This window comes from Culex quinquefasciatus, chromosome 3, assembly GCF_015732765.1.
Source record: "Culex quinquefasciatus strain JHB chromosome 3, VPISU_Cqui_1.0_pri_paternal, whole genome shotgun sequence".
Classification (NCBI taxonomy): domain Eukaryota; kingdom Metazoa; phylum Arthropoda; class Insecta; order Diptera; family Culicidae; genus Culex; species Culex quinquefasciatus.
Genome location: NC_051863.1, coordinates 11,998,291 through 12,022,244, shown reverse-complemented (window position 1 = coordinate 12,022,244; position 23,954 = coordinate 11,998,291). Strand labels below are relative to the sequence as shown.

The 23,954-nt window shown below is 37.8% G+C and overlaps 1 protein-coding gene across 2 annotated transcripts; it reads right to left on the bottom strand.

Moving 5' to 3' along the window:
• Positions 1-1,228: 1,228 nt before the first annotated feature.
• On the bottom strand, positions 1,229-22,724 carry LOC6049238 (protein 5NUC). Of its 2 annotated transcripts, none has more exons than XM_038263813.1 (5): positions 22,384-22,724; positions 5,946-6,237; positions 2,923-3,073; positions 2,605-2,861; positions 1,229-2,543 (listed from the first exon to the last, which is right to left on the bottom strand). In XM_038263813.1, exons 2-5 carry the CDS (start codon positions 6,188-6,190, stop codon positions 1,325-1,327), a joined length of 1,872 nt encoding a protein of 623 aa, XP_038119741.1. In that variant the 5' UTR covers positions 6,191-6,237; positions 22,384-22,724; the 3' UTR covers positions 1,229-1,324. The 2 variants fall into 2 exon arrangements, with proteins under 2 accessions (XP_038119741.1, XP_038119742.1); XM_038263814.1 differs by lacking the exon at positions 22,384-22,724 and adding an exon at positions 6,316-6,377.
• Between the last annotated feature and the right edge of the window lie 1,230 nt (positions 22,725-23,954).

The window sequence follows — 23,954 nt, the reverse complement described above, 5'->3', positions numbered from 1 at the left end:
GATATTGAGAACTGATTTTTTCAATCGATTCGGTATCTTCGACAAAGTTGTAGGCATTGCTTAGGACATCTCAGAAAAAACAAGTTACCGTAATCTGGGGCGAATCGGGACTACAGTCTGAATAGGGACAGCCATTTTTAGAGCACTTAAAGCTTTTAAATTTGGAAATGGATGTACACATTTTGTTGGTCTGAGTCTGTTCTATCCGAAACCAACCAGAAAAATCAAAATATTGTGCTCCAACATGGTTAAAACTGCTGTCCCAATTCACCCCATGTGTCCCGATTGACCCCAGTTTACGGTACACTAAATAAAAATATCTATTGCTTCATTCGACGTTTCACTAAAACAAATAAATTTCTCAAAAGAACTATTTTTGAAATTGTTGATTTGTCGAAAAATCATAATTTAAAAAATTAATGTGAAATAAAAGTGCACAGTTTTAGAAATGGTCAAGCTCAGTCAGGTAAAAAGCATTTTTTTTTTTAATTATCTTTTCCGAAGACTCCAAATCGATCAAAAATGGATGTACTTATGATCCAAAATGTCTTCTTTGGTCATAAAAAAGCACACACAATTCTGTTTAAACTTTCATAAAAAAGAACAAAAAATATCATTCTAGAGATAACTTTAAAGTTGCTGATCCATAGGGAAAATTACAATTTTACCATTTTTCGTAAAAGTTTTGCTTCAAACTTGTTTGCTGATTTCTCATTTAAGCTTTTTATTGTTTGTTACCTACAGGTGCAACATTATGCGCTCGGTGGAATTCCATGCCGCAAAGAATCAAAAATAAGAAAAATCAATTTTTGTAGTTTATTTTTATCAGCCTTAAAATTTAAAATTAAGGTTGCTGGGAAAATATTGATTCGCATTCTCATTCGCATGGAGATGATGATTTTAGCGGGTTGCAGACTGGATTTCGTCATGTATGTGCGATGATTGTCCAGCCCAGGTTGCTTAGAAATTGAGTAGGGGAATTAAAACCAATTCTGCCAGAACAGGACAAGCAGCACCATGAAAGCCATCCATTGCCGGCTGCTCCCATCTCCACCATTCACCGGGAAAAAGGGTAGCTAGGTTGCTCGGAAAATATTGATAAGATATAAAAAGTGAAATCTATGTGGATATTCAGTGTACTACTTTCAAGATAGAAAACTAAATTCTTCAGTTCCTTCCATTGTATTTAAATTTGTATGGACACTGCAACAACAAAAAGATAAACGACTGCATATTTACAACAAGTATTTTTATTTGTACTTAACTAACCACACAGGAAACACTTTTTACAACATGCTTAACCACTTTATACAACAACGACAAATTACATTGTCACTCTTTGGAAAACACTAATAAATGCCAACGCCACTACAGTCGCTACCGTAGCTTGCAAACTTCCAGCACCACCGTCATCGTCCTTTTCGGTACTAGTTGATCCCTCCGTACTCGTAACGGGTGTCCCCGGCGTAGTCATATCATCCGGATTGACCTCCCCGTTGAGCGTAACCCGCCACTCAACCGCCGGATACACCGGCGAGAAACGGCTCAAGTACTCCTCGGTCATCTCGTACTCTCCCCACGTGAGCGCTTCGAAGTTACGTCCGGAGAACATGGTGAAACCGTCGCCACCGTCCCACAGGAACTGGTTCAGGATGATCTTGTACCGGTCGTAATCGTACAGCGAGCTGAAGCTAGGAATGCTGCACCGAGCGCAGCGCACCTCAATGCTGGCGACTCGATGGCCGGGTGGTTTGCTGAGGTCGTACACCACGTGCACGCCCGCCATTTGCAGGAACTCTCCGTACCCGGTGCGACCGTCGTACCGGGACACGCTATGTTCCAGCATTAGCCGAATCGTCTCTCCGGTTACTTCTGCGAGGATCATCGCATTTCCAAACGGAAGCACCGTTTTAAGGTCCTTCTTCGTGATGTTTCCACCCTCAGTAACATCGATCGATGCTCGGATACCTCCGCCCTGAATAAAGGCAATGGCTGCATCCGTCCAGAACTCGTTGGTTTGTTCACGGGACATGGTGTATGTCATGACCATGGCATCCGTAATCATGTTACCGATGTTGCACTCCTCAAACCGACACCGGGACGAATCCAGCAGAACCCTCGTCTGGCCGATAACTTCATCCAGCTCGAGAATCCCCGGTCGGTACACATCAAGAAGCTCCAACACATCCGAATCACGATCAACGGCACCGTTCAGCAAGATCGGACTACCATCAAACGACAGCAGATTACCGGCCTGATCAAAGTCTACCTTCATGTAGCCCAAGTACTTGGTATACGCGTACGCCTGAACCACCGGAACATCCTTACCGGCACTGTTTCGCACCATCACCGGGTACGGACCCTCTGGCCTGTCAACATCATCCGGCACCGTTCCCGAGTACAGGAATGTATGCGAATGGCCTCCAATCACGATGTCAATGTCCGGGCAACCCGCAGCAATCTGCCGATCACGCTCCAGCCCGCTGTGCCCGAGCGCAATCAGAATATTGACGCCCTGGGACTTTAACGCCGACGCTTCCTTGCTGCAACGAAAGACACCAAACTCAGTCCTAACAATTCGAAAAACAACCAAACCCCCCTTACTTGATGGCCTCGATCTCGTCCAGGTACTCGACGGTGTTGACCTGCGTCAGCTGCTTCGTCTCCGGCGTCAGGTAGCCGACGATGCCGATCTTGATGCCGCCCTTGGTGAACACGGTCGAGTGGCGCAACGATTTGGTGGACTGCATCGAGGGCGTCTTGGAGAGGTCCAGATTGGCGGCGAGCACCGGAAAGTCCACCTCGTTCAGGAACGGCACCAGCCCTTCCACGCCCAGGTCGAACTCGTGGTTGCCGAGGGACTGACGGGGAAATGATTTCAATTAAGTACGTTGGAAGGTTGAAAATCGATCAGAAGCTTACGATGGCATCCGGTTTGAGCAGGTTCAGGAACGAGGCTGTGATATTGTCCTTGTAGACGGCAAACCAGGGCGTTCCGGTGTAGGTGTCACCGGCGTTTAGGTATAGCACTGGGAGACCTCCGTTGGCTTCCTTGGCACGAAACTCGCGCACTCTGAAAATCAAGCAAATTTGAAATATAAATTGATGCACCCAAAACTGGCAGCGCTAGTCCGAGAGAATGATGGTCTCGAGTCGAGAGAATAGTGGTACCATTCACGGACGCAGAGAACACAGCTCGAGATGGGCGATAGAACTATTCTCTCGAGGTTCATTTGCAAAAAAAAGTTCATCCGTCAAACAAAAAACCAAAAGTGTTGACAACGGGAATCGAACCAGAGACCTTTTACAAACCAATCCAATGACTTAGCTGCCTCGGCCACCACAGCTTGATGACCATGGAGAAGTCAGAAGTCGATGTATGACACTTGTTGGAGATTTATTGATTCAACTAACGAATGAACTCATTTGTTATGATGGTGTGAGTTGGTACCATTATTCTATCGATTTTGGCACTGAGCCCTCAATAAATTTTGAGAGAACAATTATCTCGACTCTGAATTTTGGGTGTATAAATTTTAAATTTTCACGCTCGAAAATAGCAAATTTCACGGGGACCTCAATTTCAAAACACCAAATTTCACGCAAATTTCGCGGAACGTGAAAATCTTTTGTTCAAACCACATAAAAAAATACTTTTTATGCTTCATTATATATTATTCATCAATAAACAAAAAAAACATAACTCTCTTTGAAAAAAAAATCCTAATTTTCAAAAAAAGTTTCCATCTGGTTTATGGATGGGCTCTATTTATATTTTGGAACAAAATGCGTATTCTCATTTATTCAACTTCTTTTTTAGTATTCGATTAATTAAGCTAAAAAGTTTTCGCTGATTTGCTTCTGTTTTATCACTTTACATTTTATTGAATTTCATATCAAGCAAGATTTAACAATCCTTTCCAGCCAAAATGAGTAAAATAAATTAAATTTTCTGCAACATTTAACCTATTCAAAATAGTTTTTTAAGGTTTTCATCTCACTTTTTCTAAAACTAAATTTAAAATCAATGAGAAAAATACTACAATTTGTACCGGAATCGAAATTTGTATTCGAAATGATGACAGAAATTAAAAAGGTGGTATTTTTAACTTCCACGGGAATCATCCACCCACATAATCAAATATCGTTAAAATTAAACAGGATTCTGAAAAAAATCAGAAATGTTTTTTAAATGTGATTTCACAGATAAAAAATACTCTTCATTTTATTTGGAATAAAACAAAGCGTGATTCTTTAAAATTCTTTTGAAATTAGGTATACGTTTCAAAATAAAATAGTAGTAAAATTTCTACTCCAGCGAATGAAAAAATCCTAAAATTAGTTAGTTTCTTAAAAAAAAATGAAAAATCTAATCAATTCTTCAAATGGTTCATATCAAGCTTTTCAATTGAAAACTAATAAAATTTACTTAAATAGTCTTTATGATTGAAATATTTCTTATGATGTTATTTGAAAAAAAAAAAAAATATTGGAGAAATTGATAAATTTCAAGAATTTCACAACGTCTGCAAAATCGTTAAAATTTACTTTCCCTATATTAGTAGTTGAACAAGGGTATTCACTGGCTTAATTCTACAGCAGTTCCTAAGATTAGTTTTATTCCTATTTGAGTTTGATAAAATATATTGAGAAAATCGTTACAGTTTCACACAAACATAAAATTTCACGGGATTTCGCGGAAAAAGCCAAATTTCGCGGATTTCACGCTGTCCGCGAAATCGTGAAATTTTACTAACCCTATTTATATCCTTTCCATTTGAATTTTCAGATAATGTCAATAAATATAGTAAAGCCACCGAACTCAAAAAACTCAACAACTTAAATTTCAACTTTCTTGGCAGCTAAAAATTCAAATTTTGAACTCATTTCAATATTTTTCAAATAGAAATGAAAAACCCGGTTATTAACATTATTACAGAATTTCGGGATTTTTATAAAGACCTTCTAAATAATAGCATCATAAGATTACTAGAAAGCGCATTTAAACAAAAGATAGGCTTTCACTCAAACAAGCCACCCTTTTCTAATGTTGATATCTCAGGAACTAATGGTCCGATTTGCAATGTTATAATAAAATTTGAATTTGAAATTTTCCGATCTTCTCGAAAAGAATATTTTCATTTTTTTACAACAAGATTAATATTTCAAAAGGGCCAAACATTCAATATTGAACCCATTTGAAATGTAAGTCTTGATCTAAAAGAATCGAAAATATTGCTTTCGAGAGGATCGCATAATTTCACGAATGTTTCATAATTTAACAATTATTTTTTGTTGAATTTTGTTCAGTGACAAAAATTGAACATAATTTTCATTAAATTTCAATTGGGTCCTAAAATGAAGCTTAGATTGCTGATATTATTGTTCACAGCGATAAAGCTTATTTTTCTGAGTACAATGACCCTTTGTACGACCATAAAGAGCTTAAAATGGATTTTTAAATCAATTTTGAAAAATTAACCTCGCGGTCCTTCTTGACAGAAAAGCTCCTACTTGACAGGTCGTTCCAAGGGGACGATAGTTGATCCATCGAAAAAATGTTGTCCTGCTAAAAAAAATTTGCATTAAAATGAAAAAAAGTGATCAGACATGGTTTTTAATCGTGTTTTTTACCGTTGTACATAAAAATTGGCATAGGGCTTTAGTACCCAATTGGTAAAACCCCCTTGACAGCAGTAGAAAATTGTATTGTTATACTCACAATGGCACAGCAATGCAGCGGGATTCTGATTATCAAAGTTTCATTCCAGCAATTGTTATGCACTGAATGACAAGATTAAATCAATTTCCAGTGAAGATCGCACGAATTTGTTGTATTCACTGGTGTTCAAATTTCTAGTTTGATGGAACGTACATTGATTAAATTCCACAAGTTCTCAGAAATGTTTGCTGTTCCTGCTATTGTTCCGTTGCTGCAAACTTACTTGTGCGCCACCCGGGCAAATCCTCCGTAGCACCGGTTGCTGGCCACATCGGCAGGCTGGCACTCGTTTCCGTACGCCCCGATTTGCTCGAAGCGGGCGTGCATATCGTTGTTGTGCAGGATTATCAGTTGCAACGCGGCCGGATCATCGCTCTTGGGGGCACCCAGCGTTCCTGGGGTGACGTGCGAAAGCACCGCAAGCAGCAATCCCAAGCGCACCGGGAGGGCCACAATTTTCACCGACATCCTCTTGATGTGGAGTGTGTTGTTCTGCCGGATTTGGTCAGCAATTCCTGGAAGCAAACGAAGCGGTGTTTTAGCTTGAATCGGATGAATTCAGTTCATTTATGCTCGAGGCAACTTCATTTCACCTTCCCCTCAACAGGTCGCTACAACGTACTAGCGCCATTTCATTTAGATAGGCCACAACACCACCCAGTAATACCATAATCGATCAATTAGTGCTCGACACCCCGGATAATTACACACATCCAAAGGGCACAAATCGGCGCCAATTGTGATGAAGTAATCGCAATCGACGATATAGCACTAAATTAGCTCGTTATCGGCCACCACCGAGCCGAGGCACGAGTCAGGTTTCAAAACCCACACGCGCACTTGCCCGGCCCAAGTGCTAATCACACGTAAACAAGTGTGAGCCTAATTTATGGTGCGCTGGAAACACTCGAAATTTGTCAGTCGGTGAAATTAAGTCCCGCGGATTTACGTCAGTCGAGCGGGAGAGATTTTGTTTCCCGATAGCCGAGTGCATTCTGTATAACCAACAATAGGGTAAACAATGTTGGTTGCTTGCTCATTAATACAGATTTTAGTACAGTCATCCCACATATTCGGAACACCCACAAATTCGGAACACTTTTATGATAATTTGTCAATAGCATGCCAAAAGTAGCTTTTCTGTCGACCTTACTATTTTTAGAACCTTCATTTGGACATTACCTTGCTATTTCACTAGTAAAAGTAGTACTTTTTGAACAAAAAACTTCATTCCAAGACTATTTTGTCTAGAGCAGCAAAACACTGTCTCCAAATGGCCTGTTTCATAATTGTGGGATGTTATTGTGCCTTCTACAATTGTGGAACACCTGAATTTAACTGATATTTTAACAAAAAAAGTTATCAAACCATGTTTAAAACGTCACTAAGCTTGAGTTTCATTGGTTTCAGTGTGTGAAGTCATTATTTGGTAATAAATATGTACCCCTGGAGAGATCCAAAGTTTGTTTACATTCGTAAGAAAAAAGTGTTCCGAATTTGTGGATTTCAAGGGTCAAAGTAATTCTTCAAAAACTTCATATAAAATTAAAATTTGCAGATGTTTGATACAGCATTCGAAAGATCGCAAGAAAAGCTTTCAAATGAAGGTAAAAACGAATCATTAAGTTCAATTATCGATTTGCTATGATTTTTTGAACATTGGCCAATCTGGAAACCGTTCCGAATATGTGGGATGACTGTACATATATTCCGGAAAATGATGATGAAATGGATCAAAACATGTTAGTTTGTTTGGTGAGCCAAAATACATTGGTTACACCCTTCTAAACACTAAAGTGGGACAGATGATCATCAATACTAGCAGAAATTTGCCATCAAATCCGTATTAACTTTTCAATAGGGCGAAGCCGTAGATGTAAACAAGCAGCATGTACCTTTTTTACTTAACGTGAACTGTCACTAGAGCAAGTGAGATAGACTGTTTGTTTATATTTACAGATTCGCCCTATTGAAAAGTTAATAATTCTTAAATGAAATCACAGTCAATTTAATAAAACAAACGATGTGACCTTATTTTCTTCCTTTCGAATTTTTCAAATAGGCTTTTTAGCTGACAAACAAATGTAATGACCCAATTAATGACTTTTTTTGCAACTCATGTATATTTTTCGCAAAACAACTATTCTTTGTTTTTGATTTGGATGAAACTTTGTCCTTGCATTCCTAATGTCAAGAGCAGCCATTTTGCGTCGAAAATTTCTTGCCATACCCAGTGCTGCATCCGAGTTATTTTGGACGTTTTCAAAGGTTGAGCTACATTTTCAAGTTTCAAAATTGTAAATATTTTTCAAAGTTGTTCAAAAGTTCAGAGTTCAAAAAATGTTTTCGAAAAACTTTTCTGCGTTGATTATCATATTGAGCATGTTTAAGCTCGCATAAAAATATTATTTTTTTGTGAAATTCCAATGTACAGTAGGGGAATATGGGGCAAGACGACCATATAGGAAATAGGAACTACACCCAAAACTGGGCAGCGCTTGTCCGAGAGAATAATGGCCTCGAGTCGAGAGAATAGTGGCACCATTCATGGACACAGAGAACACAGTTCGAGATTGGCGAGAGAATTATTCTATCTAGGTTCATTTGCAAAAAATGTTCATCCGTCATAACAAAAAATCAAAAGTGTCGACTACGGGAATCGAACCAGAAACCTTTGATATACTAACTCAATGACTTAACTGCTTCGGCCACCACAGCTTGGTGAACAAGGAGTGGTCAGATGTCAATTTATGAGACTTGTTGAGCATGAGCATGAGCATGAGAGACCACCCATGGTTGTCCTTCTCCGTTGCTGAACAGGACCATAATATCCCATCAGCACAACCGGTCACACGCTTCAACGATCAAATGATGTTTCCCTTATCAACAGCATGCATGAATGCGCTGAAAAGATAAAACATCACGATCATCAAAACTAGAGCCGGTGCGAATAGGAAACAGTCGTTGGCCACCAACGGCGCCCGCCATGTCAGTTTGTAGATCTCGAGGGAATGGGACGGGAATGTTAGTTAGCACAGGCTGCTACCAAGGGTGGGTTCTATACGATATCCACACCCCCGCGTGTGCCGGAAAACTACTTCTACTTGGGATTTTGTTAGTGGGTAAGGGTAATGGCCAGGATTCAACATAGAGGATGATGATGCGACCCGATAATCAATAAATTTTGTTTAATGGTGTGATGTATTATGCATTCTCAAGGCAAACAGTCGGAGTATGCGGATGAGACTATTCCCGGTTATTTGGTGTTTAGTTTAGCATAAATGATTTAATCTTAGACAGCCGGCTGTGGAAAGATAAAACCAACTAAAATGCGAAAACGCGAAACCGCCCGGATCGAAATACACACACAATCGGGGGGACAACAAAGACGGAAACGGCAACGAAAATCCTGCGCGAGGACCGCGACGCACACCTTTCAAATTCTCCAACGCAACTGTCAAACATCCCGAAACCGCCCGGATCGAAATACACACACAATCGGGGGGACAACAAAGACGAAAACGGCAACGAAAATCCTGCGCGAGGACCGCGACGCACACCTTTCAAATTCTCCAACGCAACTGTCAAACATCCCGAAACCGCCCGGATCGAAATACACACACAATCGGGGGGATAACAAAGACGGAAACGGCAACGAAAATCCTGCGTGATGACCGCGACGCACACCGTTCAAATTCTCCAACTCAACTGTCAAACATCCCGAAACCGCCCGGATCGAAATACACACACAATCGGGGGGACAACAAAGACGGAAACGGCAACGAAAATCCTGCGCGAGGACCGCGACGCACACCGTTCAAATTCTCCAACTCAACTGTCAAACATCCCGAAACCGCCCGGATCGGAATACACACATAATCGGGGGGACAACAAAGACGGAAACGGCAACGAAAATCCTGCGTGATGACCGCGACGCACACCGTTCAAATTCTCCAACTCAACTGTCAAACATCCCGAAACCGCCCGGATCGGAATACACACACAATCGGGGGGACAACAAAGACGGAAACGGCAACGAAAATCCTGCGTGATGACCGCGACGCACACCGTTCAAATTCTCCAACTCAACTGTCAAACATCCCGAAACCGCCCGGATCGAAATACACACACAATCGGGGGGACAACAAAGACGGAAACGGCAACGAAAATCCTGCGCGAGGACCGCGACGCACACCGTTCAAATTCTCCAACGCAACTGTCAAACATCCCGAAACCGCCCGGATCGGAATACACACACAATCGGGGGGATAACAAAGACGGAAACGGCAACGAAAATCCTGCGTGATGACCGCGACGCACACCGTTCAAATTCTCCAACTCAACTGTCAAACATCCCGAAACCGCCCGGATCGAAATACACACACAATCGGGGGGACAACAAAGACGGAAACGGCAACGAAAATCCTGCGCGAGGACCGCGACGCACACCATTCAAATTCTCCAACTCAACTCAATGTCAATTTATGAGACTTGTTGCAGATTTATTGTTTCAATTAACGAATGAACTCATTTGTTATGGTGGTGTGAGTTGGTAGCATTATTCTCTCGATTTTGGCGCTGAGCCCTCAATAAATTTTGAGGGAGCGATTCTCACGACTCGGAATTTTGGGTGTAGAGTTTTTTTAAAGGTCCTATAAACAAAATATTATTTTTTTGCTTTTTGTGTGTTTTTAGAACCGCCTTGAGGCAGGGGTATTCAAAACCACCCAAAAAGCAACAAAAGTAAAAAAAAAAATTATAGGACCTTTTAAAAACTCCAGACTTGCTCGTGTAACCATACACAAGCGAAAAATTCTTCCTTTTGCCCCATGTGGTCGTCTTGCCCAACTTTTTGGTGTAAAATGCATTTTAGACACTTTTTCAGCAAAGTGTTGTTAAATTTCGATAGCAAATTTAATTTTGCATCTAAAAATGATTATTAAAATTTTATTTGGCAAGATTTCAGATTAATCCAAAACCTCTTTTTTGAAACTTACATCTTTGGTACCGTAAACCGGGGTGACTTCGATAGGATTTTAATTTATTAATGGATTGCCGATATAAAATCAATGTTTATACTTAGTTAACAAAATTATTAACCTTTTTGACAAAATACATATAAATTTTAGGTAAAATTGTTTGAAAGTTGGAATTTTGACTAAAATTTGTTAAATATAGTAATGTTCATAAAATTATCGATTTATATTGCATTTTATACTAGACTATAAGCACGAATCACAATTTTTCACAATTTAAATGAAATTTGTTTTACTGAGATTGCCTATAAATTTGGGTTTTTTTTTAATTATGTTTCAAAACACACATTATTTATTATTTACAAACTTATTTTACTTTCCCCTAGTGAAAAATTTTCTAAAGAATCCGAAAATGCATTCCATTTTCCGATTCAAAATCATGTTCATTGAGAAAACAATGACACTTTAAGTAGTTTTAAATATTGCCTTTCAACAACATTTTCCTAATTAAAGTTAACTAACTTTTCAAACTTTTCAAAATTTTATGAAAAATTCTTGAAGGTTCTTTGGGCACTTCTCTACCACGGTCAGTATGATCCCAACCATTCCGTACTTATTAAATTTGTAATCTTCATTTTGCGGTTAAATCTCAAACCTACACCCAAAGTTAAAGACCGAGGGGATTGTCCTCCCGAAAAGAAACATGAGGAAAGTACTATTTTGCGAGAGTAAAGACCTCTCGCATGTTCATCCGTTCATTGAAACAGTTCTTCCTATTGAGTGGCTTATATGGACAAATGACCGCCACTTAGTCATCGAACCATGGTGGCCCATACGGCTAAGGCACGGTTCAATAAACCGAAGGTCGTAGGTTCGAGTCTCGGTGTCGGAACTTTTTTTTTGCTAAATGAACTTTTTTGGAAAATGAACCCATGAGCAATGTACTCTCGGTAATTTTGGGATTTATCCTCTCCGTCCGCACACAGTATCATTTTACTACCGAACCGTGCTCTTTATCCTCTCGTATGCCGATGCCCAGTTCTGGGTGTATCAAAGTCACCCCGGCTATCAAAGTTTTATGGTACCAGATTTGGCGCCATCTTAAACTCTAGCGCATAAGATGTATTGTTGAGTTCCCTTAACAAATATAAAAAAATAGAAATATAATTTTAGGCGATTATATGTCAAATAACAAAATCGGGTTAAAACATGCCGAACAATTATTTTTTATTCAAAGTTCTAAAAAAAAACCTGCAACTTTGCCGGACAAATCTGAGGGCATATTCAGATTCAACGAGCAAAATTACATTAAAATTAGAGGTGGACAAAAAAAGAGCGAGCCGCTCAAAGAGCCAGTTCACTATAAAGAGCAAACGAACCATGGCTCACAAAATAAAGAACCGCGGTTCTTTTTTAAACCCCGGTCTTTTGAAAGAACCGTTTCAAGATAGAATAATTTTTAAACTTGAAATAAATATAATTTATTGAATTTCCAACAAATTGCAGGGTAAAATTTGGTTTTGAGAATTGAAAATGCAATTTTAAATATTTCAATGCTAATCAAACATTAATCCGAACATTGTCCATTTGTGAACTTTTTCAAATACTTTAGGAATATTTCATTAGATAATTTTTCATTAGGATATCTATAGCAACTTTCTCATCAATATATATTGAAAGACTTTTAATAGCATTGATGCCGATATTTGAATACCACTTAGATTTAAAACACCTTTTTTTGAAATTCCAAAAGTAAATAATTTTCTAAACAAAATGAAAAACTTTTCACTGTGCAACTGATCGTACATTAAAGTTTTAGCAAAATACAATTTGAGCATTTAAAACTTCTTAACTAGCAAAATATTACTTAAAAATCAACTTATTACTAAAATATTACTAAAATCAACTTTTTTTTTTAAATAATGACATAGAGACCGCCCAAGACCTATGGTTTTCAAGGGCATCTTCTTGTTTTTTATTTCAAATCATTTTTATAATTCCAATGTGAAAAAGCTTTAAAAATCACGCCATTCTTAAAAATAACCTTTTCAACTCTTTTTTGAAAAAAGAGCGAAAGAGCCATTCAAAAGAGCGGCTCTTTTTGATGAGCGAACGAAAATGAGCGGCTCCTGAAAAAGAGCGGTTTTGCCCACCTCTAATTATAATCATATCGACGTCGTCGTGCTATCTTGTCGCACCCGCCATTTTGACGTTCCGAGAAAAACGCGTTTTAATGTTTGCCCTTGAATATTCAAAAACGAGAGCACGCAATGTAAACAATAACAAACACGTTTTGTTTGGCTCACCATTCTGTGCATTGTCCCAAAGTTTGGTTGAAGTTGGTTGCTGGAGTCCCGAGTTATAATTACTAATGTTTACGGTAGTCTAGCTTGTACGTGCGACAAACGCATCCTGACTTTCCTGGCCTGAAATCCCTTTGGCTTTTTGTCGCACTTACATCAATTTTCATGGAGTGACAAGATAGCACGACAAGATTGAAACTACTTTCATATGTAAAGTGACAAAAATGCACGGAGTTTTTTCGGTTTTTGTTGAATATCTCAGGATTGAAATCGAATTTTGGGGATCTGTGAAGGTCAAAAGGTGAGGCATTGTGAGCTGCACAAAATGGCGTTCTTAACTCAATTTGGCCCAAAATGCACGTACGACAAGTTAGCACGATGGCGACGATATGGTAGGATAATTCGCGAATTTAGTAACAATTTTTTCCAAGTGTTCTACAAGAGCTCTTCAAGATAGCTACAGCATACCAGTTTGGACCGCGGTAGGATAAAATTCTCTTCAAAACTTCTTCAGGAGTTTGGAAGAGCACTTGAAGAGAGTTTTATCCTACCGCGGTCCAAACTGCTATGCTGTAGCTATCTTGAAGAGCTCTTGTAGAACTCCTGGAAAAAAATGTTACTTGGGAAGGGTTAGCGTTTGTTGTTGCCCGCTTTTTTCGAGAGTTTGTATTTTGAAATTGCATCTCAAAAAAAATCAAAATCGAAAACTTCAACACACCCAGAATTGGGCATCGGCATATGAGAGGATTAAGAACATGGTTCGGTAGTAAACTGGCACTGTGAACGGACGGAGAGGATAAATCCCAAAATTACCGAGAGTACTACTCATGGTTTCATTTTCCAAAAAGTTCACTCTCCAAAACAAAAGTGTCGATACCGAGATTCGAACCCGAGACCTTCGGCATATTGAACTGCGCCTTTGCCGTATTGAGTGGCGGTCATTTGGCCATATAAGCCACCCAATGGGATGAACTGTTTCAATGAACGAATGAACACGATGTGTTGTTGTTGTAGCGCGAGAGGTCTTTACTCTCGCCAAATAGTACTTTCCTCTCGTTTCTTTTCGGAAGGACTATCCGCATAGATTTTAACTTTGGGTGTATTTTTCGGAAAATCAAATTTCCACTTAATTTTGCAATCTGGATCTGGATCTGGTGCAATGGCTTATAAGGGTATCTGATCAGATAAGTTCTTTGAATCATGCCAAGCACTTAGAAAAATATTTTAAAACGGCAATTTCAATATATATGCTATGTGCATACTTTGAACTTTCAACACTTTGAACAAATCTTAAGCAATATGTTTTTTACTAGTCCATCTAAACTGTGTATATTCTGTAAGTTAAGACAATTTCACATAAACCTGTACATTTCACATAAACCTGTACATTTCTGTTTAAAATATAACAAGATTAGCTTTAAAAAATTTAAAACTTAGAATATTCTTAAAATGGATCAAAATTGAGCATGTTTACAAAAGCTGGTCATTTTTGTTTGCAAAACATTGCAGTAAGTCATCTTCAACTAAGCTAAAGGAATCCATGTAGGAAAAACTTAAACAATCTCTTAATTTTGTGACTGATTTCAGTGGTTGTAAAAAAGCAGGGATCAAGACTCCCTAAAGGCGCGATTTAAACAATGGATTGTAAAAATAGTTGGTCGGATAAGATAATGTTTATCAAACATTTTCAATATAAATAACAATGTTTCGAAAAATTTCATTTGATCCTATACACATAAAAACTATGACAAAAGATCTCTTGGCGAATTTATGCAGTGCGTTAAGAAAAATGTGTGTATCTCTGACATTTTTTAAAATTGATTTATTTGTATTCTACAGTGAGTTCAACTCAATTTTGCACAACATTCTCCCCTACTTTTTTATTTTTAACTTGCCAAACAAGACTCATATTTTTTAAATTTGTTTTTTTATTAAGGCACTTTAAAAAAAGCAGTGCAATTGAAGTTTGGATGTAATCGGATTTCTTTGGATTTTTCAAATAATCTAGGAATTTTATAAGTAATACAATCAAATCATCATCAACCACTTAGCCACCAACAATATAAGCCATTCAAAGCTTGTACAAGTTCCGGCTTAGAGTGGTATATATAGAAATCTGATAAAAGGCTTCAAGTGAAGTGCGTTGTTATTGTTACACTATCATCCATCCCCCACTCTCTCCACCATTCCGAATCTGATGTCCTCAAGTGGCTCTTGTTGGACAATCAACTTGCACTGCCACTGTGTTATCGTTTCCAACAATGCCCCGTTTGCACAATATCCCCTCGATTGCTATCCCGGTGATATAGGGTAGCTGAACGGAACTTTGGTTTCGATTTCATGAAATTGGCCGAATTTTCGTTTTGTAAGTTGCACGATATTGGGCCCCGTTACCTTACTCCGTACATGCAGAACTAGGTCTCCACCAGCCCGTTGTTAGGGGTGAGAATAAGCCGAGTGAATCCCAGTGTCAATTTGATAAGACTTTATTGTCGCACAACGTGTACGACCGTACGATACATCAATCTCTAAGGTGATACAGCCGGGAACGCTACGGTTTTATGATGGATGGAGTGGGGCCTCGGATTAAGTTGTTTGATCTCAACACAAAAGCATGTTCAATGTCTCCAGGGCTTTACGTAGCCGCAACATGAATTTAAAATCAGTTTGTGGAATAATATCAGGTTAGTATTCTAAGTGTTGTATAGAGTGATATTGGGTCTAAATATTGTCTTTAAACAAGAGCGATTGTCAATTATCCCTGAATGCAATCTAGCCTATCGATTTTTTTTCGAAAAAAAAAATGTAAATAAAATGAGTCAATTGAACAATTCAATTGGGTACTAAAGCCCTATGTCAATTTTTATGTACAACGGTAAAAAACACGCTTAAAAAACATTTCTGATCACTTTTTTTTCATTTTAATGCAATTTTTTTTTTGACAAGACAACATTTTTTCGATGGATCATCTATGGTCCCCTTGGAACGAGCTGTCAAGTAGGAGCTTTTCTGTCAAGAAGGACCGCGAGGTAAATTTTTCAAAATTGATTTAAAAATCCATTTTAAACTTTTTGTGGTCGTACAAAGGGTCAATGTACTCAGAAAAATAAGCTTTATCGCTGTAAACAATAATATCAGCAATCTAAGCTTCATTTTAGGACCCAATTAAACTAAGCCAAATCCGCTCATCCCAACCGACCAGTCTAAAAGCAGATTTCACGGTTGTGGCGACGGCACTTAGCATTACTATTTCCATCCTCGTAGTGACATTCCACGTCAGGAGGAACCTGACAGAGACACTCTTCCGTCCGAGATCGATGCGGTGACAGGCCCCCCTTTTTTCAGCCGCACTCAGACATTGAACAATGCAATCGACAGCGTTGGACAACTAAAAATAAAAACTCATTAAGGAATTGTCCCGGTGTGTTAAGGGACAATTTGTGAACAAATTCAGTTGATTTATTTAAAACTGAAAAAAAGTTCAATTTCAAATTTGTTCTAAAACTATTCTAAACTGGAATTCAAGCTGATCAAAAGCACTAAAACAAATAAAATAAAAGCTGGTACAACAATTGCCAAACAACACCGTGTCACCAATAGTTTTGTTCCTGTTTTTGAATTGTATTTTTATTTTTCACTAAGCCGGCAAAAGTGTGGACCGGTTTCCATTCTGATGAGTGTGTGAAAAAAATGGTCACCGGTAGCAACGTCTGGTGAATGTGCCACTTCCAACATAGAGAAGGAAAATTATGACGTCGCAATGGCACCGTTTCGTTCCGTATTGTTTGACGTGCAATGCCGAACGTGATGAATGGAGCATGACAATCGAGTTTTTTTTTTGTGTGAGATATAGTTAGGTGAAATTTTCTAACAAAAAAGCGAGAACTAGTTGGGATAAATACTCTAAACTATTCGACAGTTCCGATACGTGTCTAGTACTAACAAGTTATCATGCTTATGCCAATCAGTTATAACATGCAAGTTAATTAATTCCCGGTTGTTGTCGTCGCCATCATCGTCAGAAAGCCACGTGCTCCTGATGGATGAGTTGTGGTGTACGCGCCACAGGTTGGGCACCGTGGGGCCTGCTTGGCAAATTTCTATTCACGAGCTTTGTTATAAAATTTGACCGATTTAATTTTCAAATGCAAATTTCAAATTTAAGTCCCTATTTAAAATTATGATGCCGTTATCGTTAGCCTAAGCTTTTATAGCAGCAACATAAGTAACGCTTTTATAGCTTCTTTTTTGCATGCAATCATGTGCAATCGAGATCAATCACTAAGGTGGTTTAATTAATGTTTTTTTCTTGATTTTAAAAAGTATTATTATTAACAGGCACTGAAATTGGATGGACGTAATTGTTTAATTTATCAATACAAAAGAAATATGACCATAGGGGAAGGTGGGGCAAGACGACCATATGGGGCAATAGGGTGTAATCACGCTGTACTAAAACCGGATTCATATTCGGATGCTCTGGAAGGTGCTCTACAACTTTCCCGAAGAGAGTATGGTCACGGGTATGAATCTTCAAGCAATTTCAATATGGCGACTTGTATCAGAAGAAAGTGAGGCATTTTCGCTAGTTCTCACTGTTCTGTGTTCTGCGTGCACGTCCGCAAACATCGACCTCACACATACTTACACAAAGCGCCACCAAGAGGCAAAAGGTGATTACGAATATTTTTGGCACTTTCGTTAAAAATATGCGGTTTTGCAAAAACAAATAACAAAGCCAACCTTTAAGTATAGTTCGACTGTCAAACTTGTAATTCGTTGCTGATTTGTTCGAAAATTTGTTAAAAATAATAAGTTTTTTGCAGCATCCCTTTTGGACGGACATTTCTGTTGTCACCTTCTGGTTCCTTGAATTGGCCATGGAAAATTTCACAGTGTAATAAACAGGGCAGCTACCACCACGTGGCGCCACTGTTTCGAATAGGAAAATGATACAGGTTTTTCAGACGAGTTTCAATCCCGTGGTATGGTGCTAACTTGCTCCAAAAAAAAGATACAGCGTATTCAAAACTAGTCTAAAACGTGTTTTTTTGCTCGAAAATCACGTTTTAGACGAGTTTTGAGGACGCTGTATCTTTTTTCAGGGACAAGCTAGCACCGTACTCTCTTGGGGAAAGTTGTAGAGCACCTTCCAGAGCATCCGAATATTAATCCGGTTTTAGTACAGCGTGAAACGTGGATTTTATAAATATCAAAATCCAAAAAAAAATGGTTTTTTCATACAAATTTATATGGAAAATTGAATCGTTTTGCGCAAAGTGAGGACTAAACCAATCGTTCCAAATCTTTGGGAAGTTGTTTAGGACCCCAAAAGGAACTGAAAAATTGATGTGCTGGAAAATCGATTTTGATATTACACCCTAATGGGGCAAAAGGAACAATCGCTCGTACGGCCGTATTTTTTATAATGTTGATATTTCTAGTATGAAGAATGGTTGCTAGCAATGCAAATAGTAAACACCACGGGGTATTAGATAAACCTTTGTTTTCTTATAATATCTGGAAAGTTCAAAATAAGGCTTAGGGTTCGTTGTAAGGCTCATTTTATTATTTTGATTTTTTTCCTAGATCAGTAGTGTCCCTACCAATGATTTTACCTGTTATAAAGTATGTTTTATCATTTCGTTGGTTTTGTTGAAGGCTTTTTAATAACCTTTTTTAAGTGAGGCAAATGTACCACATGGATTTAAATAGGGGAAATATAACGAATTGTTGCAAAAACATATTTTATTGGGATATTAATGCATAAAAGTACTCAAAAACTGATAATAAATTGTTTTAAAAATGTTCATAAAAAATATAGATATTATTAAAAATTACCAGTTATCTTCTAAATATTTTTTTTTTCGAAAAACGATTAAAATATTATTAAAATATTATTATTGAAGAGACAAATTCAAATACATTGTAATCTGACGTCTCAAATTCATAACAGCTAAATTGTAAGCAATTTAACATGCTATTTCATGCATTGCTCCTCTTGCCCAACGTGTTGTTTGTCTTGCCCAACTAGTTGAGTACACAGCAAAAAATCCGATGGTAAAATCGCATGCAAAAGCATGCACATCACCTTCGTCAAAATAAACACTTAATATTACACACTGCATGTACAATTTTTGCAAACACAAAAAAAAGTTGCAACCGACGGGATTCAAACCCAGCACCAACAGTAAGGATTGGCGCCTTAGCCCGCTCGGCCATCAGACCAATGAAAAACTGGAAGGATAAACGCATATATGAGCTTGACATTTCGGTCAAGTAGGTTTTCCATACTGATGGGCTACATATTTCAGAATGTAAAATCACATAAAATTGCATAAAATAATGCAATGTTTATTTTACACCCAGGCCTTTTACACGCAGCTGGATTACTACTTTTTTAGCTGTGTAGAACGTACTGAAAATCAATATTTTTAAAATTTATTTTTAATCGTGAAAAACAGGATTTTTTAGAAACTTGTTCTATCAAAGTCTTAGACATGATCTGGGATAAGATGATTATCAAAAAATCCGACAGATTTTTTACCTGTTTAATGTGTTTTAATGAGCATTTCCTTAACTAGTTACACTTGCCCCACTTTCCCCTACTACGATGCTTTGAATTATTTTGCAATAATCAAACTTAATTTGTGTCAAAATAGTCATACCTCGGCTGATATTGCTCATACATTTTTTAAATAGTTCTTAAGATTTTTTCTTAAGTTGAATGTGTTTAGGTAATCGAACAATAATCGTTTTTTTACTTAAATACTTTATTTTATGCAGACTTGCTCAAATTAGTGTCAGAGTAATTTCATAATAGCAAAGATAGTGATTTGAAGTTTGATCAGAAGTCCATACAACTCAAACATAACCAATTTGCAAAATGTTGGGAAAGAACCCTTCTATCACGATGGCAGAAATACCAGAAATTAATTATTTATTTAAATATGCCTGAAAAGTCACCCTGTAAAAAACTACTTCAGAAATACTTTCAAATAAAGGCATGTTTTGCGCTGGATAGTGGGATTGTGCAAATCCGGTTACAGAGTTACAAATTAGCATTATGGGCTTACGAAGTTTCTACTTTTTTTCAGTTTAAAACATTATTTATCAAGCCTGACTTTTAAAAAGGGCCAACAATAATTTTAATTGTAAGATTTGATTTCAAAATTTCGAATTCGAAAAAAAGGAAAAAAAATAAACAGACAAGAAAATCAGTCCTTTTTTTGGAAGAAAATTTTAAGAACAATAATGACAGCGAAAAAGGTTTTGATCCACACGTGGTTTACAATTTCTAACGCCGATATCTCAGCAACTAATGGTCCGATTTACCATGTTAATGAATGAAACATTCGTGAAATTTTCCAATCTTTTCATAAACAATATTTTCAAAAATTTTAAATCAAGACTAACAATTCAAATGGGCCAAACATTTAATATTACGCCTTTTTCAAATGCAAATCATGATTTTAAAATTTTGAAAATATTGTTTTCGAAATGATCGGAAAATTTCACGGATGTTACATATTTTAACATTGTAAAAAAAGCAAAATATAGGAAATTTCTCAGCTTTTCAAAAATATTTTTTTCAAAAATGGGCAAACATGGGCTATAACTAGAAAACGCATTTTACAAAGGTACTTTTTGATTGCAAATTCGATTTTACATCGAAAAATGATTTTGAAAAAATTTTGCGACAAATATTTTGTTTTTTTTTTTTAAATTGTATTGTTTCAAAAAATCATGACCTGGTCAGTTTTTTTTTGTGAAATTAAAAATCACCAAAAAAATGTTTAACCTTGTATTATTTTTTTCAGTGTAGTCCATATACATACCTACAAATTTGCCGAAGACACCAAATCGATCAAAAAATTCCTTCAAAAGATACAAATTTTTGAATTTTCACATATCTTTTTTGTATGGACAGCTACCAAATTTGTATGGAAAATTTTATGAACGAACAAATGATGCAAAATGGCTTCTTTGGGCAAACCTAAGACACCAACAAAGTTTCAGCCGGATGAAAAAATACAAAAATTAATTCCGTAGAGAACTGCTCTAAACTCAAAAATCAATTTATGAACACTTAAATTGATCTACAAAAATTAACAATAAATAACTGAGTTCAGGCGGAGGCTCAGGAGTCGATTTTGCAAACAATCCAAAAATTGCATGCAACATTTAGGCATACCGAACTGTTTTATTTATATTATTATTGAACAAATGATCCAAATATTAATTATGCCAATCAGGGTTACCAGGTCAAAATGTGAGAAATCTGGCAAAGTATCGAATAAAAATTTGGGAATAAAAATCGGGCAGACAAAAAATTATCATTTCTGCATGGTGAAGGGGAAAGTTTGTAAAATTCAGATGATTTAACTGATGTTATGGTCCTAAAAAATCTTAAATTTACATTTTCTTTAAGAAATACACAACCTAATTTTATCTATTTTCAATTAAATTTGTTCATTCTAATCAAAAAATGTTCAAAAAGGGCATGAAGGAAATGGCAAAATCTGTCAATATCTGGCACAGAAAAGGATGAATCTTTATTCTAGCTGACACTTGAAAAATCTGGCATTCCCAGCTTTATCTGGCAACCTGGCAACCGTGATGCCAATCGTCGCTGTCGTGCTAACTTGTCTCAAGTGCATTTTGGGCAAAATTGAGTCAAGAACGCCGTTTTGTGCAGCTCACAATGCCTCACCTTTTGATCTTCACAGATTCCCAAAAAATAAATTTGAATCCTGAGAAATTCAATAAAATCCGGAAAAAAAACTCCGTGCATTTTTGTCACTTTTCATACGAAAGAAGTTTCAATCTTGTCGTGCTATCTTGACACAGCCTAAAAAATGATGTAAGTGGTCAAAAGGATTTCAGGTCACAACTTTTCACAGTTACTGGTTCACCATGAATTTGATTTGATCTAAAAGTTATGTTAAAAAAGACAAATCACACTGAGAAAGATATTATTCATTTTTAAACATTCCATTTCACCCCACTGCGCCCCTTTTTCCACGATCAACAACATACGAACAGAGAGAGAGAAAGAGAGTTCCTCCTCTGCTGTTCGCCGGCACTCAAAGTTATCGTAATCGCACAGGTCGTCGTCGTCGTCGTCGGGTGTGCATTTCGTAAACATGCATGCTGCCAATTTTACCTGACAAAGCGTTCAAAAGCACGCTGATTTGACATTGGCTTTGCTCACTGAACATAACATTCATGCTTATAACGGATGACCACTTAGAACGATGAATCGGAGCCGTGTCGGCTCATTCACAATGGGAGTCCAATTTCACTGAATAGTGGTGTATCCATTCAACGGAAGCCACTTGAGCCACTAGAAGATACTCTCAGTGTTGAGGTTGACACTTACATCGAGCTTAGAAGACGCTAGTTATTCGACGCACTTGAACAGCAGTTATGTCACACCGGCACAAATTAAAACAGCAAAAAAGCTCAGGTGTAGTACGGTTCCTTTCAACTCGGAAACAGAAAACTTAAAACAAAAACTTAAAACCGACTTCGCGTGGAGTGACCGCGATCGCGAGCAAAACGCTACTGGCTTAGCCGAATGGACTGCCGGCCGCGACCGCGCGTTTTTCCGTGGGCTCTTTTTTTTTGTCCTCACAGGCGCACGAGAGTGACGAACTGAACCGTGTTTCGGCGTGGAATGTTTTCGTTGTGCTGCAGACGGCTAGACAGCTTCAGGTCTCGCCGAGAGATCTTCCTGAGTCAGAACAAGCAACGGAGGAGGAAAGAGGGAAGGTCGTTATCGCGCGAGCAGCACTTTAGCGCTCGTTGAACGAAAATTTCGGGGCTCGTATCACGGCAAGTGTCTCTGACTGTCGCTATCTTAGCGGTTAGATTTTACTGCTTGTACTTTTTAATGGCTGCGTTGTTGCGTCACGTGTGCAGTAATGTTCGCTGCGTGCTGGAAATGATACAAGGACTTGCTGGGCTTAGAATGTCTGAGAAGGAAAGTGTGTCTTTTTTTTTGCATGTTTAAGAGGCAGTTTTTGTAGATTTTGCTCGGTTTGTTCTAGAGGTCTTATTTGTCTATACATGAGATGAACTCATGAAATTTGAGGTCCAAATACACGAAAAATCTTAAAATTGTTCTCATTTCCGAAAAATCTTGATCAATTCTAATTCTCTTAAATGCATTCGAAAGGTCTTTTAAAGCACTTTAAAATGAGCTATAGATATCCGAGATTGGTTTGACTTTTTCTCATAGCTTTTGCAAATTACTGTTAAAAATGGATTATTTTTAAACACCCATATCATTTTGCAACAGCCTCCAACACCCTTACTCATATTAGTCAAAAGTTAGACAATTTCATGGACTATAAGCCTACAGTATTTACTTTTTGGCCAATCGCAGTTTTTCTCATAGTTTTACGATTTTTCTATAACATACTTTTTAGCATGAGCATGAGCATGAGAGACCACCCATGGTTGTCCTTCTCCGTTGCTGAACAGAACCGTAATATCCTTTCAGCACTACTGATCATAGCCTTCGACTATCAAGTGGTATTTCCCTTATCAACAGCATGTATGAATGCGCTGAAAAGATAAAACACCATGATTTCCAGAACAAGATCAGTTGCGAATAGGTAACAGTCATTGGCCACCAACGGCGCCCGCCATGTCAGTTTGTAGATCTCGATTTTAAGGGACGGGAATGTTAGTTAGCGCAGGTTGCTACTAGGGCAGCTGATTTACTCTGTGCTTACACCCCACAAGCGCCAGGAACCTGAAAATGGGTTAGTAGGATAGGGTGTTTGGTCAGGATTCATCATAGAAGATGATGATGCGACCCAAAATCGTAGTGTTTGTTGAAAGGTATTATATTTTATTCTCAAGGCAAACAATCGGTTGCTGCGGATGAGACATTTCCCGTTTAACTGTTGTTACATTTTTAATGAAATGGTTTAATCTTAGACA

What these genes read in the sequence shown, in the direction of transcription:
- LOC6049238 (XM_038263813.1), bottom strand. Translation starts at nt 6,190, where the DNA reads ATGTCGGTGAAAATTGTGGCCCTCCCGGTGCGCTTGGGATTGCTGCTT. An exon ending in TTTGCCCGGGTGGCGCACAA is followed by an intron (nt 3,074 to 5,945) that starts GTAAGTTTGCAG and finishes CTTGATTTTCAG; the next exon opens with AGTGCGCGAGTTTCGTGCCA. An exon ending in GACGAGATCGAGGCCATCAA is followed by an intron (nt 2,544 to 2,604) that starts GTAAGGGGGGTT and finishes CTTTCGTTGCAG; the next exon opens with CAAGGAAGCGTCGGCGTTAA.